The 17401-nt window shown below is 37.2% G+C and overlaps 1 protein-coding gene across 1 annotated transcript in view; it reads left to right on the forward strand.

Annotated features, from left to right (window-relative positions):
- RIF1 (replication timing regulatory factor 1) overlaps positions 1-17401 on the forward strand; it is a gene marked incomplete at its 5' end in the record, with an annotated part of 34145 nt that overhangs the window by 5349 nt on the left and 11395 nt on the right. Inside the window, 16 exons of the mRNA XM_009581828.1 lie at positions 594-783; positions 3158-3250; positions 3347-3485; positions 4778-4929; positions 5716-5836; positions 6896-7069; positions 7320-7430; positions 7683-7745; positions 8665-8765; positions 9196-9282; positions 11514-11587; positions 11699-11879; positions 12878-12985; positions 13224-13373; positions 14803-14902; positions 16032-16296. Of these exons, the coding sequence (XP_009580123.1) occupies positions 594-783; positions 3158-3250; positions 3347-3485; positions 4778-4929; positions 5716-5836; positions 6896-7069; positions 7320-7430; positions 7683-7745; positions 8665-8765; positions 9196-9282; positions 11514-11587; positions 11699-11879; positions 12878-12985; positions 13224-13373; positions 14803-14902; positions 16032-16296 (2109 nt within the window). The remainder of the gene's footprint in view (positions 1-593; positions 784-3157; positions 3251-3346; positions 3486-4777; positions 4930-5715; positions 5837-6895; positions 7070-7319; positions 7431-7682; positions 7746-8664; positions 8766-9195; positions 9283-11513; positions 11588-11698; positions 11880-12877; positions 12986-13223; positions 13374-14802; positions 14903-16031; positions 16297-17401) is intronic.

Here is a 17401-nt window from a genome sequence, read left to right on the forward strand (position 1 = left end):
GAAAGTCTCGTTGGCTTCTGTGTGGGATGGTGTAAACATGTGGAATTGTTTCTCATACTGTGCTCTAACAGCTCAGTAATAGAGGGATAAGATAAGAACGCTTGGCTGGGCTAACGTACATTGAGTCTGTGCAAACCTGTACTGCTTCAGGGTTTGAGTTGTTTTTCAAAAGCAGGCGTATATTGTTTTCAGCCCACATGGCCTGTTGGGGCTGGTCTGGACTACTAGGAACACACAAGGGGTGGTTAATATGCAAACTTTGTACTTGGCCACTGATAATGACGTGATGGTATGTTCCTTTCAGGCTCTCAGTTCAGTTCGTTTGCCCAAAAAGTTGTGATAGAATGGGAAGGACAACTGTAAATGTCAGTCTGTTCTGCTTTTGGAGAGGTTTATCTGAAGTAACACTTCAGCATTGCACTTCTAAGTGAACTGTTAAAAGACAATTGTTTAGAAAAAATTAAAAAATTAAATTGTTTAGAATGGTTTCCTGTAAATCATGTGTTGAATTAGAGCATTTATTGATGATACTAAGATTATCTTTGAGTGTCTGTTGGAGATTTGTAATACTTGTATTTGTTTTTTGGATCTAGCTTAATGGAGCAAACTCCAGCCCAGATGGGAGAAGAGGCTGTGAGGTGGGCAAAACTGATCATTCCTCTGGTCGTCCATTCCGCTCATAAGGTGCAGTTACGAGGTGCCGCTGCTCTGGAGATGGGCATGCCGCTGCTCCTCCAGAAACAGCAGGAGGTAGCGGCTATCACTGAGCACCTAATGACCACAGTAAGTGGAAATGCTATGCCTTTTTTCTAGAGAGGACAGGAATAGTAATCGGGGTGGTTGGTTCATTGGGGGTTTTCTTAATTTTATTTACAGTCTAGATAGTGGCAGCAAAAAGCTACTGTGTGTTGACAGCAACAACTTGATGACAGCAGTTTCGACAGAAAAATTGATGTAACAGCAATGTAAATATAGCACCACTGTAAAAAAAAAAAAAAAATTAAGTTTCTGACAGGAATCATTGATCAGGAAAATAACTTGATGTTTTTAAATGACCTTTAAGCACCTTTCTTGATAGCATTAACTCATAAATATCATTAAACTTTTATTGTCTCCTAAAGAGAATTTGTTTACCGAACTAGAATCAGCAGAACTTGATGTGGCAGTAACTCACATCATCTAGCTTAGCTTCCTACTCAAAACAGCTTCAAAGCTCAGGCCAGATTGTGCAGGGCCTTGTCCCATTGAGGTTTGAATATATTAAAGGATGGAAATTCTACAGCCTGTCTGGGCAGCTTGTTCCTGTGCTTAACCACCCGCATGGTAAAAATAGGATTTGCCTTGTTGAAACTCGTGTCTGTTGCCTCCAGTCCTTTCTTTCAGTACTTCTTTGAAACGTCTGCTTCTTGCTTATAATCCAGCTATAAGTACTGGAAGACTGCAATTATATTCCCTCCCACCCCAAGCTAAACAAGCCTAGCTCTTCTGTCATGAACTCTGTTCCCTAACCATCTTAGTGGTGACCCTCTGCTGGATTCACTTCAGTCTGTCAGTAGCTCTGGTACTTCGGGGCGCAAAGTTTGGTACAGTATTCCAGAGATGATGTGATGAGTACCAAGTAGAGGGGTTGGTTCTCTTTGACTTGTTTCTTTTGCTTTTGCTAGCGCAGTCTGGTATGCAGGAGCACATTCCTGACTTAACATTAAAATTCTTGTCCCCTGCCTCTTTTTCTGCAGAGGTGTTACATAGCCCGTGAATCCTCAGCAGGTACCAGTACATGGGGTTCATTTATCCCAGGTATAGGACTTTGCCTTTGAATTCTGTGAGGTTTCTGTCAGTCCATTTTTCAAGCCTGTAAAGATCCCTGTGAATGGTAGCCCTGTCCTCCCAGCATATCAACCGATGCTCCCCTCCCCGCCCCGATCGATTGTGTTAAATTGTATCAGCCCTTGTCGACCCTTCGTAAATCTCACAGGTAACCTGGGCTCTGAACTGCTAGCCACCAACCTTTGAGCCGACAGTCCAGCCACACACCTCGTAATCTAACTAGTTTGTATCTCACCAGTTAGGCTACAAGGACACTAGAGGAGATTGTGTCAAAAACCTTGCTAAAGTTGGAGTGAGAACATCTGCTGTACTCCCTGCATCTGCAAAACCAGGCATTTCCTCATAGAAGTCAGTCAGATTGGAAAAGCAGGTTTTGCCCATGGTAAAACTATGCTGGCTGTTCGTAAGGACCTTCTTGTTCTTCCACGGGAATTTGCTCTGTAACGTTTCCATGCACGGGAGTGAGATTGGCTGGCTTGTAATTCCCCAGATCCTCTCACTTGTGGGTGGTTTTTTTTTGTGGGTGGGTTTTTTTTTTTTTTGAAGTTGGCTTAAAATTTGTCTTGCCCTACCCCATCACTGGGGATCTCTAGCAATTGCAGTGACCTCTCAAGAAATAATAGCCTCGCTGTGTCATTGGCCTTCTCCTTCAGCATCTTTGGATACACCCTGTAGAATGTGATGGATTTGTGTATGTCAAGTTTACTTAAGTAGTTCCCAACTCAGTTCTTCTCTACCATGGATAGTACCGGTGTGCCCAGCAACAAAGGTAATGGGAGACAGACGTTGGAGGCCTGAGAGTAAAGATGGAGGCAAGAAAGGCATTGAGTACCTCAGCATTTTCCATGTCCATTAAAAGATTTCCCACTCTATTCAGCAACAGCCCCCTTGGGCTTTTTGATGAAACTTTTCGTGTTCCCCTTCACTTCACTGTAGGCTTATTTATTTTGCCTTATTCACTGCTGAAGTTACGTGTGTTTACAAAAAAACCCAAACTAACAAGGTGGGTTTTAGGGTCACAGTGTGTTTTGACTTGAGAGTTAGACTGCAAGTATTTAAGGAAATTGATTTTGATTTGTTGCTTGCCACTATCAGAATAATTGAAACCAACTATAAACTTCAACTAAGAAGGTAATCAGATGGTAGCAATGTTCGACTCATTTACCAGCAAATGCGACGTGGTACAGAATTAAATACTTCTGATGTAGAAGTAGCATAGTTCCAGTTTGGTTGTGTCTCCAAACTGGTATGAGACATTGGTATGAGTATGTAGTTTTTAGAATACTTTGAACATATTTCTTGTAGAAATTATGTTTCTTTCTATCTGCAGAAATTAATTTCAGAACTTCAGAAATTGTTTTCTACAAAAAATGAGACTTATGTGTTAAAATTATGGCCACTGTTTGTCAAGTTACTTGGAAAGGTAAGCAGAAAAGCAGTAAGCTTTACAATGATGAATCTTTAGGGAAGGAATTTTTGACAGCATAAATATCTTAATTCTGAACTTCTTTATCTTCAGACTCTGCATCGTAGTGGCAGTTTTATCAACTCATTGCTGCAACTGGAGGAACTTGGATTTCGTAGTGGCTCACCAGTGGTAAAGAAAATAGCCTTCATTGCATGGAAGAGTCTAATAGATAATTTTGCTCTAAATCCAGGTAGATTAAAAAAAGTTAACCTGAATTGTTTTGACTACTGTCACTTTACATAACTGGACGAGAATATTCTGTCTAATAGTGGTCAATACTATGGTACATACCACTGGATATACACATAGTATATCTGTGGTATATACATAGTGGTATATACTGTGTGTATATACATATGTAAAATTAAAATTTGTTTTGTTTTTTAAGGAAAAGTGACAGTTTGATCAGTAGTTCTATCTTAATTTTTCTGCTAGGAGAAATGGATAGAACAAAATTAACAGCCTTTGGTTTGTAATGCTTTAATTGATCCAGACAGCAATGAAATAGAGAATAAAACATTCGTAGATCTTTTTTTGGATTGTATGGATTAATTGGGGAAGAGCAATGCTTCAGGATTCTAGAGGTGTTAAAAAAAGTTGCTTTAAAGGTATAACTGAGACCTGAACAAGTCGTTTAAGTCTAGCCTGTGTCAAAATGCACAATATTTATTTTTTACCTTGATTGTGCTTCTCCTTATTGTGTGTCCTGAAGAGAAAGCTAAATGTGGACATTTCTTAGTTTGGCTGAATTTAACTCAAGTTGTCATTTTAGTTTGTTTCCTATCTGGTTATTTGTTCTGATCATTGTTTCCCATAAATTAATTAACAAAGGATTTGATTCTATCAGAAGATAAAATCCATGGCACAACTGGTGTTCATTGTGCGTGTCCAGTGTGGCTAATAAGGATTGCAAACTGCAAAAGCAGTCTCTGTCAGCAGTTTCTTATGAATGGCAGGTGGGCAGGTTCTGATGCTGCTGAGCTGGCTAAAAGTTTTTCTCTTCTTTGAACACTTGCTTAGGCTTGAGCAAACTTCTGTCCAGACATGCTATGCTACTTCTACTTCAGTGGTAAATGATCATTTGTGGCCTCAGAATACTGTATTTAAGATCATTAATTCTCATCCAGTGGTAATGCACGTATATGTTAAGTGTTTGGGTTTTCTTCTACCCTGGCAGATAGGACTCTAACATAGCAAGCAAGAATGAATTTCCTTCTGTTTATGTTGGTATTCAGTAGATTTCATTTCAATCTTGGTATTGGAAATACATACTTGCTATTTCCAGGGTTGTTATAGACAACAATTAGAGCAGTAAAATAGTCTGAAAGGTTGGTGCGTTTACTATGTATTTTAGTTTTGCAAATTGTCATTAATTGAATTTTAAGCTAAAATATATTAGGAAAATACTTATTGGTTTAAAAATTTTCCTTTTTTTTCCTGTGATTTAATTGTTGCTTAAAATATGCTTTTTTGGTCTTCAAGATATATTATGCAGTGCTAAAAGGCTGAAACTGCTAATGCAGCCACTGAGCTCGATCCATGTGAGAACAGAGGCTTTGGCACTGACAAAACTGGAGGTCTGGTGGTATTTACTCATGAGGCTGGGACCTCAGCTGCCTGCAAACTTTGAACAGGTAACACAACTGAAAATAGTCATAGCATAATCACTTAGCTTCGTACACTCAACATAGGCTAAGTCTCCTCTTTGTTACTGTAACTTACTCTGTACCTTCTTTGTCCTTCTCCAGTTTATTATTAAAATGAAACTGTCTTAAGGAACCAAATCTGACTTGTGTATTTGTGTGTTTATATATAGCAGGAGCACTTGGGACTATACGTGCAATCTTTTTAAAGTTCCAAAAGATTTGAGAGCATATCTGCATGCCATATGAGCATCTTAGTGAAAATCTCCAGTGAGCTCACAGCGATAGTAAACAGAAGCACGTTTTAGAAGGACTGCTTTGTCCTTCCACTGTGCAAGTATATGCTTTGGAAAGTCTGCCATAGGAAAACATGCTGAAAGCATCACAAGATATTTAAAGATGCACAGAGAGAAAAATGATCCAGGTGTTTCATTACTACTGACATTATAACTGGAATGAACATAATGTTTCTATTAGGCTTCTGAATTTCATTAAATTAAACTTTGGGAATGGAGTAAAGAAAAAAAATCTACCTTTTTAGATATGGTACAGCTGGATCATTCTAACATGAGTTTTTGTTTAATCTCGCCATTTCTAATTCATGTATCAGAATGCATATTTTATACAGCATCTTAAAAGTACTGTTATAAGCACCCAGAAACTCTGAAACACTGATGCTGTGAACAATAATACAGTCTATGTGATATTTGAAACGTATGGTTCTTTGTGGCTTCCATGTGTCCTACGTATTTTCACTGAGGTTTGATATCTTTGCAGGTTTGTGTACCATTAATACAAAGTACTTTAAGTCTAGATTCTTCTGCTGCATTGCAAGGAACTCCCTCACGTGTAGGAGCCAACCAAAGTTTAGCCTCGGCAACCCCTGTACAGAAATCAGGTATTAAAGTACAAGCCTGTTTCCAACTATATTCTAGATGTAGAAAGTAATCTGTTCTATTGAACATCTTTATGTGTTTTCATTTGCCATGTATTATTATTGAAAACAGTAATTTTTCTGCATGTTTGTTGGAGAGCTCAGAGGTAGCGATTTATGCTGGTTAAAATTAGACTGTTGTAGTCAGTATTTCAAGTTTACAAAATTGTGCTAATGAAATTGTGTTGAGGATCAGTTTTAATGTCCTGAATTGTTTTTCTTTCACAAGGTAGCTTTGGTTTGAAACTTACTTTTTCATGTATTCATATATGTGCTATTTGTATATGCCATTTTCATTTTCATACCATTTTTAGTTTCTGCCTGAATAGTAACCCAGTGATCATAATACAACAATAATTTTGGTACTTTAAAGACATGTGAAACCATACCTACTTGAGATTTACATCTGAATGCCTGAGATAAGGAACTGCCTTTTTCTCTTCTCTGTATGGAAAGCCTAGCGTTCACAGCATGTGTAGTTCTAGTCTGCCATAATTAGAAGCCTTAGATATGTAGTGGAAGTGTCCTAGATGTGTAGATCTTCTTTGTTCCCTTTTTTAAAAAAAAAGTTCATCTTCGTTCTGTGAGATCATAACTGAGGTAGGTCAAATGCTTTGCACATGAGACCTCTTAAACTCGTGTTCAGTGTAAAAGTTTCTAATGGAAACTCTTTCATAGCAGCAGAGTTACTGTGTAGCTAGTATATAGTGTAGCGTGTAGCTTGATCTATAACCACAACTTCCATGAAGACTTTTGTTGCCAAAATGAAGTTTGGTGTCTACGACTCTGCAATTTCTGGAAGATATTTATACTTTCAAAATACACGGTTGTGACTGTGATGTTAAACCCTACTTAATAGGAATGCGTGCTAGATACCTGTCTGGCTGTTAGAGGTGCCTTTTAGCCAACGCTATTCTATTTGTTCTTTTCATGTTAACTTTGGGATTTTGGTCTATTGGATCTTTCCTTTCACTTGATTGCAGGTGAAATATGAGATAATGTAATTTTTCTCCCCTCACTTAGGTCCTTACCCGTTTGCAAGTCCAGTAACACCAAGGATGCACTTGAATTCTAGTACAGCAGGAGTGGTGGTGATTCCTTCCATTCAGCTTTTGGGAATTGAAATGCTGCTTCACTTCTTGATGGGACCAGAAGTCCTAGATTTTGCTAAGCAAAACAAACTTGTACTTAGTTTAGGTACGTGAGTTTTTTTTTTTTTTTAAGTACTTTCGCATAATCTGAAATTGCTAATTTTGTTGGATTTAAAGATGTTTAAAGCATGAAATGCTCTAAACATTTAAAACTGTTAGTTGCAATCTTTAGTATTAGAAGTTGTTTTTATGTTAAATGCTGTAAGTACGCGTATATATTTGATTATTTTTAAGGCTTATCTTACAGTGGACTGCAAAATAACGGATTTACAGAACACTTCTTTTTGTTCTCCTAGAGCCTCTCCAGTACCCACTGATCAGTAGCCCTTCTTTTTTTTGTAAGCATGCCAGCACGCTTATAAACGCAGTTCAGGATGGCTTTATTGCAATCGGAAAAGAAGTTCCTGGTAAGAATTTAGTGGTGAAATTTGATTTCTTTTCTGGAAAATAAAGTGGGGGAGGGAAACCAAACTAAAAATAACCACTTTCTGTAATACTCCAGTGTTGACATTAAATAGAACTGGTCTGACTTGGTTTGAAAGCTTATGTCAGTTTTGGCTTACATCAAAGTCTGTTGTTTAACATGGTTTGTATTTTAACTGCAATTTTGTTTAATGTTTTTATAACAAACTGAATAAAAATATTACGCTATTTTGCAGATTGTATGCTGAATATTATATGGAAGGACATAAATGGATATGTAAAAACAGCTATTGAATCAGGTAAAAAGTGCTGGTGGTGGTTTTTTTTATTTGTTGTTGCTGACCAGGTACAGGTTTTCTTTTTTCTTTTAACACTAGACCTTAAGTAGCATTGGCTTCATTGCTGGTAAAACTTGGTTTTAGGCATCGTCAGTAGCTGTTTTTGAAGCAACAGCTGATATTTTTCACGATGCCTACATCTTTGTGTGACAAATACAAAATCATACGGATCTGATCCAGTGAGGCTTATTAGGGAAGGCACAGCAGCATATGACTGCCCGTGTATTGCATGTAGCAGTAAGACATAAGCACTTTGGCTGCTTTTTTTGCTGAAGAAATCTTTCCATTTCCAAAAAAAAAAAATGACCCCACCCCAAGTCTTTGGTATTGAAAAATTGAGACATTCAGTGTATTACTCAAATTAGTGTAAAGTCTTTGTTATGTGACTATGGCTGTCTTTTTTTCTTTAATTAACTTTTGTTTCATAGTAAAGTATAGTGTCTTTACAGATACATAGAAGTAAGTTGTTTCCTATTTTAAAAAAGCATTCATTAGTCTGTAAAGGCTTTGAAAGTCCAGAATGTTCTTAATAATGAAGTCTTTTATATTGAAAGATCTAACTGAAAAGCATAAGAGAAATGAAGTGCATTGCTTGATTGAATGCAAAATTTCACAACTTTTTTTAGTGTGTCAAATGATACGAAGGTGTTTCCATTTTACTACTAAAACTTAGGATTTCTTAATTTAAACTTTTCAGTTCTCGTTACGCTGCTCTTCAGAGCAGAGACTTGGTATCTGAATCTATTAAGTATTTGGTATATGTTTATAACTATACACACAATTTTTTTTGATCTTACAGTACATAATATTTAAGTTTTAAGTGATAGTCAGAGTGACCATTACTTTGTTCTGCTCCAACTATAAATATGCTTTATTCTAGGAAATAAGAAAGAAAAGCAAGGGTCGGAAATACTGACTATGTTGCTCCAGGCCTTAAAAAACACTGTTAGATCAAATTCTCTTCCTGTGCAGAAACTACTGGTAAGTTGGGTGGGTTTGTCTGTTTTTCAAATCTCATAGCTTTTGGATGGTCTAGATTCTGATTGGTAGCAGCCTTTTGCAGCCTTTTGCATCTAACTTATGAGAATGGTCTCTTTAGAAGAGACAACATTTTTGGTTAAGCTGTAAGTTACGCCATTCTCATCAGATGGCATAGTGTTGCTTAAGGGTTTCTTTCTTTAAAAGTGTTTTTTGGATTTATCGGTATTGTTCACAGAATTGGTACATGGTTCTCCTACCAGAACCTTCTGCTTCAAAGGACAGTTACTTTCACGATGGTTTTTTTTTTTTTTTCTTTTTACTAAGGGAAAGCAATTGTTAAAATTTTGCTTTTATTTGTGGTGTTACTTAAAATATCCAAGCCCTCAGGAAAAAAATATTTACATACGTTTTCTTCTTTTTCCCTAATTAGTCCCTCATTGATATTACTGTTAAGGAATTGCCTCCAAAAGTATTGGGATCACCAGCTTATCAGGTTGCTGATATGGATCTTTTAAATGTAAGTCTGATTTCATTCCAGAATTTTGTCTTTATGCTGAAATGTATTAGGATGTCATATTTGCACAAACGTACAGAGCACTTCGTAAGTCATTAGATCCAGATCTTTCAGTAAACTGTATTATTCCGTGTTCCAGAATGCAGACTTTGTTTCCAGCCCTCACTTCTGATGAGTAATTTAACCATCTATAGCTAAAAAGGGATATGCTGAAAGTATTAGTGAAAGAGGATTTCTCATGTTCAGGTCATGATTTAAAATACAGGTTGCAGATACTTTGCGAGGAGACTGCATAGTCAAACTGTGTAGGACTACTTATATACTGAAAACTGATGTTTTGGGGAAATGTTCTGAAGTCAATAGAATGAAAGAACTACTTTAAAGAAAGGTAGAAAGTGTTATTCCTCAGGAAAAATTAAATCATAGAATCATAGAGTGGTTTGGGTTGGAAGGGACCTTAAAGATCATATAGTTCCAACCCCCTGCCATGGGCAGGGACACCTTCCACTAGATCAGCTTGCTCAAAGCCCCATCCAACCTGGCCTTGAACACTTCCAGGGATGGAACATCCACAGCTTCTCTGGGCAACCTGTTCCAGTGCCTCACCACTCTCAATATCTAATCTAAATCTACCCTTTGTCAGTTTAAAGCCATTACCCCATGTCCTAAAACTACATGCCCTTGTAAATGCACAAAAGCAAAGCAGAGAATATCATGCTAGTCAGCGTTATTTCAGAAAAAGTTCAGAAGTCACAGTGAACTAAAGTCTGAACTTACTGGCCATACTTTACTGCAGGAAAAAGTGGTGGTATTCATTAGTGGTGAGAACTACTCTCTTCTGCTTTGGTCCTAATGAGCCCTAACTGTAGTACTGTACTGTGTTCTGTGTACTGCATTGGAAGGGAGAAATAGGTGATGGCAATCTAGAAAATAACCTCGAAAAATAACCTGTGAGAAAAGGCTGAAATGACACGTGTGTGTGTGTGTGTGTGGTGGTTGGGGTTGAGCAGACTGAGTAGGAGCATGCTACCAGTTAGGTTTATTAAAAATTTAAAAGGTTGTTTGGAGACTTAAAATTCGATGATGATTTGGAGACTTAAAATTCTCCTACATCCACCAGTAGATAGGGGGCAACTTGTTTATTTTGCAGCAGTGGAGACAGAGCTTTCTAGCCTATGAAAGTAGCTAAATGTTTACATTGTAAGCCAGGGAGTGCATAGAATTCATTTGGAGGCTTTTAAAAGCAGACAAATCATAGAATCATTAAGGTTGGAAAAGACCTCTGAGATCATCGAGTCCAACCGTCAACCCAACCCCACCATGCCCACTAAACCATGTCCCTAAGCGCCTCATCTACACGTCTTTTAAATACCCCCAGGGATGGTGACTCCACCACTTCCCTGGGCAGCCTGTTCCAAGGCCTGACCACTCTTTCAGTAAAGAAATTTTTCCTAATGTCCAATCTAAACCTCCCCTGGCGCAACTTGGGGCCATTTCCTCTTGTCCTCAATACCTGTGAGAGAAGACCTGAGTGTAGCAGAGTAAGCGAATGCTTCAACTCAAGTGAGTAGTATAAAACTTTGTCTACCAGAATTGGCTTAAGAGCTCAACTTTTTCAAAATTCCTCCCAGCTTTTTTCCTGGGTTTGTTTACATTTGGTGGCTTTTTCTGACTTAGGTACAAGAATCAGAACTTTATTAAGGTGGTTGAAGCTTTAATTGGCAGGTATTAAATGCATTTTGTTAAATGCTTTAACATTAGCAAACCTGAAATGCTCATGATAGATTTTAACAGAGGCTGTGCAAAAGATGTCGTGCTGAAACTTTGAAGTAAGCAAATCTCAGGTTGCTCCATCTTGTTCCAGGTATCGTAATATGCATTGACTGTGTTATGTATACCTACCTTAATTTGTTGCATGTAATTTGAAGGCAGTAATGATTAAGTACTATAAAACTCGCAGCCTTTTAAACAGAAAAGTTTTTTGCTTCAACTATAGTATAATTGGTATTCTGCTGAAGCACCAGGATCTAGCAGAAGCTTAGGTTTCCAGCTTTGCCTCTCATTTTTATTTTGAAGTGTTAGAATTGACAATTTTTGACAACTTCTAATAATTTCAAATTTCTGGTTTAGAGTTAAATATAGTATATAGTGTAGTATGTACACATGTAAGTGAGGCAACGATTTCATTTGATCAGTGTATATGTTGTTCTGACCTCTTAAATTTCTCTTAAAAGGGAACACCAGCTTTGTTCTTAATTCAGCTGCCTTTCCATAATAACCTCTTGGAATGCTGTGTAACAGATGAGAGGTATGTGGTGGTGTTTGTTTGTAACAAGCTTCCCACAGTTTAAGACTTTATAGAAGTTTTTCCTAACTTCAGCTGAAAAAAGTATCTTAGCTATTTAACTTTCTTCCCTAGATTCTTTGTAATTCTAGAAATGCTCGTGAGTTATGTTTTATCTGGGCCTACATCTCCGCTGGCTTTCAGTGAATCTGTGATCTGCGTAATTAATCAGAGTGCAAAGCAAGTGGAAAATAAGGAGCACCTTTGGAGAATGTGGAGCATTGTTGTTAATCCGCTAACCAAATGGATTAATCAGGTATAGTGGCTTTTGCATTCTCTTCCCCATTCCTGCCTCCCAAGAAAAACCACAGGAAAACTTTGTGCTGATCTTTTATCTTGATGAATTTTTAGGAGTTACGTGTCTTGAAGTGATGGTAAAATCACATAAGCCTTCGTAGTATTTCTGAAACTGGAATGTGTGCAGCATTTTTTAAATGGAGTATGAACACTTGCAGCGAGGTAGGATGAAGGGCAGTAGTGGAGTAGTGATCCAAAATGTGGTTTAAAGGGATTCCAGTCAATAAGAATGATCATTCTTAAGTACAGGGTCCAGTATAGTGTTGGGAATGTTTTTTCTCCCTTTTTAAGGGAGATTATAAACATGTTTATGCTGAGGAGTGAGGGCTTGAAGCACATCTATAGTCTTGCTGCTACAAAGGATGGAAACTTGCCCCTCAGTTCTTAACTTTTACACACTACGAGGCTTGTTTGCTTTATGTGAAAATACAGTAACTACTGAGTTCTGATGTTTAGGACGTAATTAGTGTTTCTTACTAATGTTAAGACTTCTTGATTGGAAGCCCTAGTGAAAGCCATATAAACTGTATCATTCAGCAAGTTCTGCAGATTACTTACTAGAAGTACATTGACTGTGACGTAGGAGTTGTTGAACTAATCCTCATTATACCTGAAAATCTTAGAATGTATGAAGAAAGTTTTAGTTTGCTTTAAGTAGGTTGCTGTCATCACTTACTGCAACTGAAATAAGTAAAAAATACATAAGACATTTTCTAACTGATTGCCTTTATTCTTGGAATTAAGTTATTTTGGAATTAAGAAACAGTGCTTTTTATCTCTCTAAATACTAGGATCAGCCTGAACTCTTGAAAGACCTGAGAATAGCTAATTTCAAAATGCCACTGGCAATTCAGCTTGCACAGATTTTTATGTCCAAAATAAATGTATTTAGAACAGCCGTATTTGTCATCTAAATTTTGCAGCTTCCTTAACCAGAAAAGTGTTTTCTCATTGCAGACTAATGAAGTGAATCAGGGTGATGCACTGGAACACAACTTCAATGCTGTTTATAGTGCGTTGTTGCTACCAGTATCACACATCTTCCCCATTCAGGAATTTCCACAGGTAACAGTGAATGCATAATGTTGATTAGAAACAATGTGGGTTTTATAAAAACTATAAAGTACTATCTGATAATCTCAGAGCAGAGTTAGTTACCACTATGTATATACAGTGGACCCCTGCTCCAGGGTTGGAATTCTTGAGTTACATAGGTTTTGAGAGAAGAAGAAAACTTAAAGCAAGTTTTTATCTCTATGCACAGACATTGATATTTATAAACTTTTTCTTTCTGTTGTTAAAGCCAACTATGAAATCCTTGTTGCGCACTTGGTCAGACCTGTATAGAGCATTTGCTCGCTGTGCTGCTTTAGTTGCAACAGCAGAAGAAAACCTATGCTGTGAAGAACTTTGTGCCAAAATAATATCTGGGCTAGAAGGTGAAACTCCAGTAGTGAGTATAAACCAGTGATATTGAACTATATAAATACTTTAGCAGCTATATTTTAAATTAGATATAAGAACCTATTGTAAACTCTAATGCAGTGCTTTCTTAAAGTGTTTTGGGTGAGACTTGGATAAAGCTGTAACAAAATTCTTTTTACTAACAGGAGTTGGAGTTAATCTAGAAATGGATTGAAAGAAGAAAGTAAAAATAATTATAAAGCTTACATATAAAATAGCAGTTAAGCAGTCCTCAGATTTGTCTTCTAACTATTTAAGTAATACTGATTTAGTGAAAATAAACGGTAAATATGATTTGTCCTGTTGAAATGTGTGTATATATAAAGTAACTTCAGGTTGAATTAACAAATACCACAAAACCAGGCATTTTGATTAGGAAGGAGGATAGAGTAGCACTGTAGCATTCGGAGGGCATAACTTGCTATATTCCTGGTACCGTCAACCTTGTACACTAAAATTTAAAGACTTTCTACTTCAAAGTTTTATAAAAGGAGAGGTTTTGAAAGAGGAAGCCTTTACGTTATCTGTCTTGCCTGTTTGCAAGCGCACATCATAGGGGGAGATAGAGTGTCTGTAGATGTCAGTGAACATTAGCTTTGGAACATAAAATCCTTCATGCTTCAAAGTTGACTGTCTTTTGAAAAAATACCATGAAAGGAATAGATAAGAAACAGATGAGAAAGAAGAATGGAATTTGAAAAAATGGAATTTGGAGGATTACATCATTATAACTTCCTTTGGATGATAAACTTCAATTTTCAAAAATTAATAATTATTAAGCAAGCCAAACTTAAACAATTTAGAGCTTCAGTATGTAAGTTATATTGAAACTAAACTGGTTTTTTGGCCCACAGTATCAATGTTCCTTTTAAAAGCAAGTTTGAGGTTTTTTTTTTCATTTGGAAGAATTTGTGATGAATTAGGAAAAAACAAACGAAGCTTGACCCATCTTTTTGTATGTTCTAGAAATCAATCGTGCTTCCTGAATGTTAATGACAACCTTATTGTTATGCCTACAGTGACTTTTCTGAAAATCAGGCTTTGTACAGTAACTGAACCTAAGCACGCAGTGACATTTGGTAACATGTTTTGCTAGACAGCTAGTACCTTGAACCTTAATACTTGTGGTGCATCTCTTTAAATCTAACACCTTCTTACAGCTGCCCATTACTGTTTTGCTTCTTTAGATTGTATATATGCTTATGTGTTATTTGTATAGAATGGGAAAACTTCAGCTTGTGTAAATGTGTGTATTTTAAAATGTAATCTTAGCTGAGTCTTACCTGGTAATGCAGTCAAATTCCATCCACTTTTAAATTTAAAAGCTCTTTGTATTGCTGTCCTGAATGGTCAACACATTTTTTTTCTGCCACTGTTGCTCTTTTGGGCTTTGCTGATGACTTCTGTTTCCTCCTCAGATGTTTTCAATGATGGATGGTCTCACCCATATTATATCAGTTATGGTTGACTGCATCAACTTTGCACCATACGGTACTAAATATCAGCCAAAAAACAGATGTAAGAAAATACTTGAATATTGGGGTTTTCTGTGTCTTTCCTCTAGAGTTGGTTGAAATTAGAGTTGTTGTAGATGCAGAAGTGATGACATCTAAGCACTGAAGGGATTGACAAAAAAAAAATCATAAAAAGGATCTACAAATATCATCCAATATGCATATTTGAGTATCAGATCTTTTCTGTTTGTTGAGCAGCTACTGCATAGCCTGACAAAATACATCTGAAAGTGATGTAAACGTCGAAGCCACTTTACTTTTCAGTTCACTGTAAAACACTGCTTGTTTCTGAAGTTGTCTTTGGTATTTTGGCTATGATTTCATTTTTGCATGTGAAATCTGCTGCTTTTGCTTTGTTCAGACGTAATCTGAAGCAGTAATGCTTGATCGTAATCCACAGTCTAATTATATAATACCTGCCTAAAACTGAAGATAAACTGTTAACATAAAATTTGAAAGGCTACTGCTCCTGAAGCTGCTTTGCATAAAATAGTCAAGAATAGGTTTAACATACAAAAGGTCACTGTATGTAAAATGTTCTTCGTTCTGTTTCCTACTCCCATTTACAACTATTAAAGCTGAAGAAATGATTTACAGAATGACGTTTTTTATAATTTCTCTGCCCCATATGAATTTGTTAAAGTAGTAAGACATTGTGTTGGGACTGCTGAAAGAATGAAATGCTTTAATTGGAAATGTTGATGAGGAAAAACATGATGGAAACTTCACTTACAAATAAATAAACGAACTAATAAAACTTGATACTTCCCCTTCCCTCCTCCTCACCTGTTCCAGAATTTATGCATATCAGCTAGTATCGCTAGAGTGGTTGCTGTCCTTTTGCACGTAGGCATTAAAGATATTTAAAAGCATAGTCATTTTTGTGACCAATCATAAATATAAATAAGAGGAATAGGAATCCTATCTGTAGTGGTATGTTCTTAATGCATAAAATTATGCATTAAAAATGTACATCCTCCGTTAGGTCTGGTTTTAAACTATTTGTATGTAGATACAGTTTGGGAATCAAAGTTCTGTTTCTCATGTGGACAAAAAGTTCAGATGTGTTTTGTGTTAACGTATGTTGGTTAGATAGGAAAAAATTAATTTTTTTTTTTTTTTTTTAATGTTAGCTCCACAGACACCTACCGATTGGTCTAAGAAGAAAAAGGAACCCCTTGGAAAGCTTGCCTCTCTATTTAAACTCCTGGTGATGTTACTAAACTCTTTCCATGTTTTCAGTTCCAAAGAAATCTGTTCAGAAACATTGGTCTCTGTTGGTCCTTCAATTATTGCTATTCTTCACAACATCATCAGCCACGTTTCATTGCCTTCAGTGATTGGGACCATGTTTGCAATTTTTTCAAAACCCCTGGCAGTGTTTTATGAAAAAACAAAGTGAGTATTTTAAGAATGGTTGGAAAACTGGATTCATTGTATTGCTGCATATTGGTGAAATTTTGTGTGGTCTATAGCAAGCAATGTATTTAAATATAGCTCAGGGTTTTTCAAAGCTTTGGCACTAATATGCTAGGGATTTTCAACTTCTGCCAAGTCTCTCTCTTTGAGAGCACCATGCTAGATTCAGCCTAGTAGGTACTAGTTCTGCAGTGCCCCCAACACTGCCGAAGGAATGGCTGTGTAAGGTAGTCGCCGAGAACTTGCCGTTTTCTGTAATTGCTGCATATGAGCTGGGGTGCTGGGAGTGACGTGTGGTGTCCCTGGGCTAAGGTGGCTGCCCGCAACGGCCTGACCGGCACATCGCAGGTGTGCCACTGTGGCACCCGCCGTGCAGCCCTGCTCTCCAGTGCCTTTCAGAGGGAGTCAAAAAACCACACATGAGTAGCAGTCTCCATTGTAATGCTTTTCTTTAGAAATGAAAGCAAACCTATGTAGTCATACATGATAGGAAACCTACAGGACTTCTGAAAGCTTGGTATTTAAAACTGTTGTCTTTTTAGAGTGAATGTATTGTCATCTCTGCAAGACTAAAGTGTTTGGTTTCCACCTGCTGTTTATTTTCACTGCAGTGAAGATATCTATTGACAGTAATTTGTTTTCTAGTGGGCAGGAACTGCATACATTTTTGTAGGAAAAAGAAATCATAGTAAGTTGAAGTGTACTAAAATCCTGTAAGTTTTTAAGCAGAGGGGAGTACTGAGAAATATTTGTTTGCTGCTATGCGCTTTTTTTAATATGGCTTTGCTTTTTTATTTTTTAATTGTTGTAGGCTTCTCTTCCCAGGACATGATGGAATTATTAGGGGCTTGGTGGGAGGGGGCTGGCAGAAGCTTGCCTCTGATTTGTTGATGATGCAAGAGATGTACACTTTGCTCAGGATAAAGAAAAATGGAGTACAGCTTTGGAGGAGGAGGGAGGAGGAGGAGGGAGGATAGGATAGGATGCTGCCAGTCAGCCCGTAAATGTTTTCTTGAAGCTTTTACTGAAACTTGAAGTAGGGCTGCTACCACTAATCTAAAATTCATCAGGAGTCCCCGTCTCG

Source organism: Fulmarus glacialis, unplaced genomic scaffold, assembly GCF_000690835.1.
Source record: "Fulmarus glacialis isolate BGI_N327 unplaced genomic scaffold, ASM69083v1 scaffold4550, whole genome shotgun sequence".
Classification (NCBI taxonomy): domain Eukaryota; kingdom Metazoa; phylum Chordata; class Aves; order Procellariiformes; family Procellariidae; genus Fulmarus; species Fulmarus glacialis.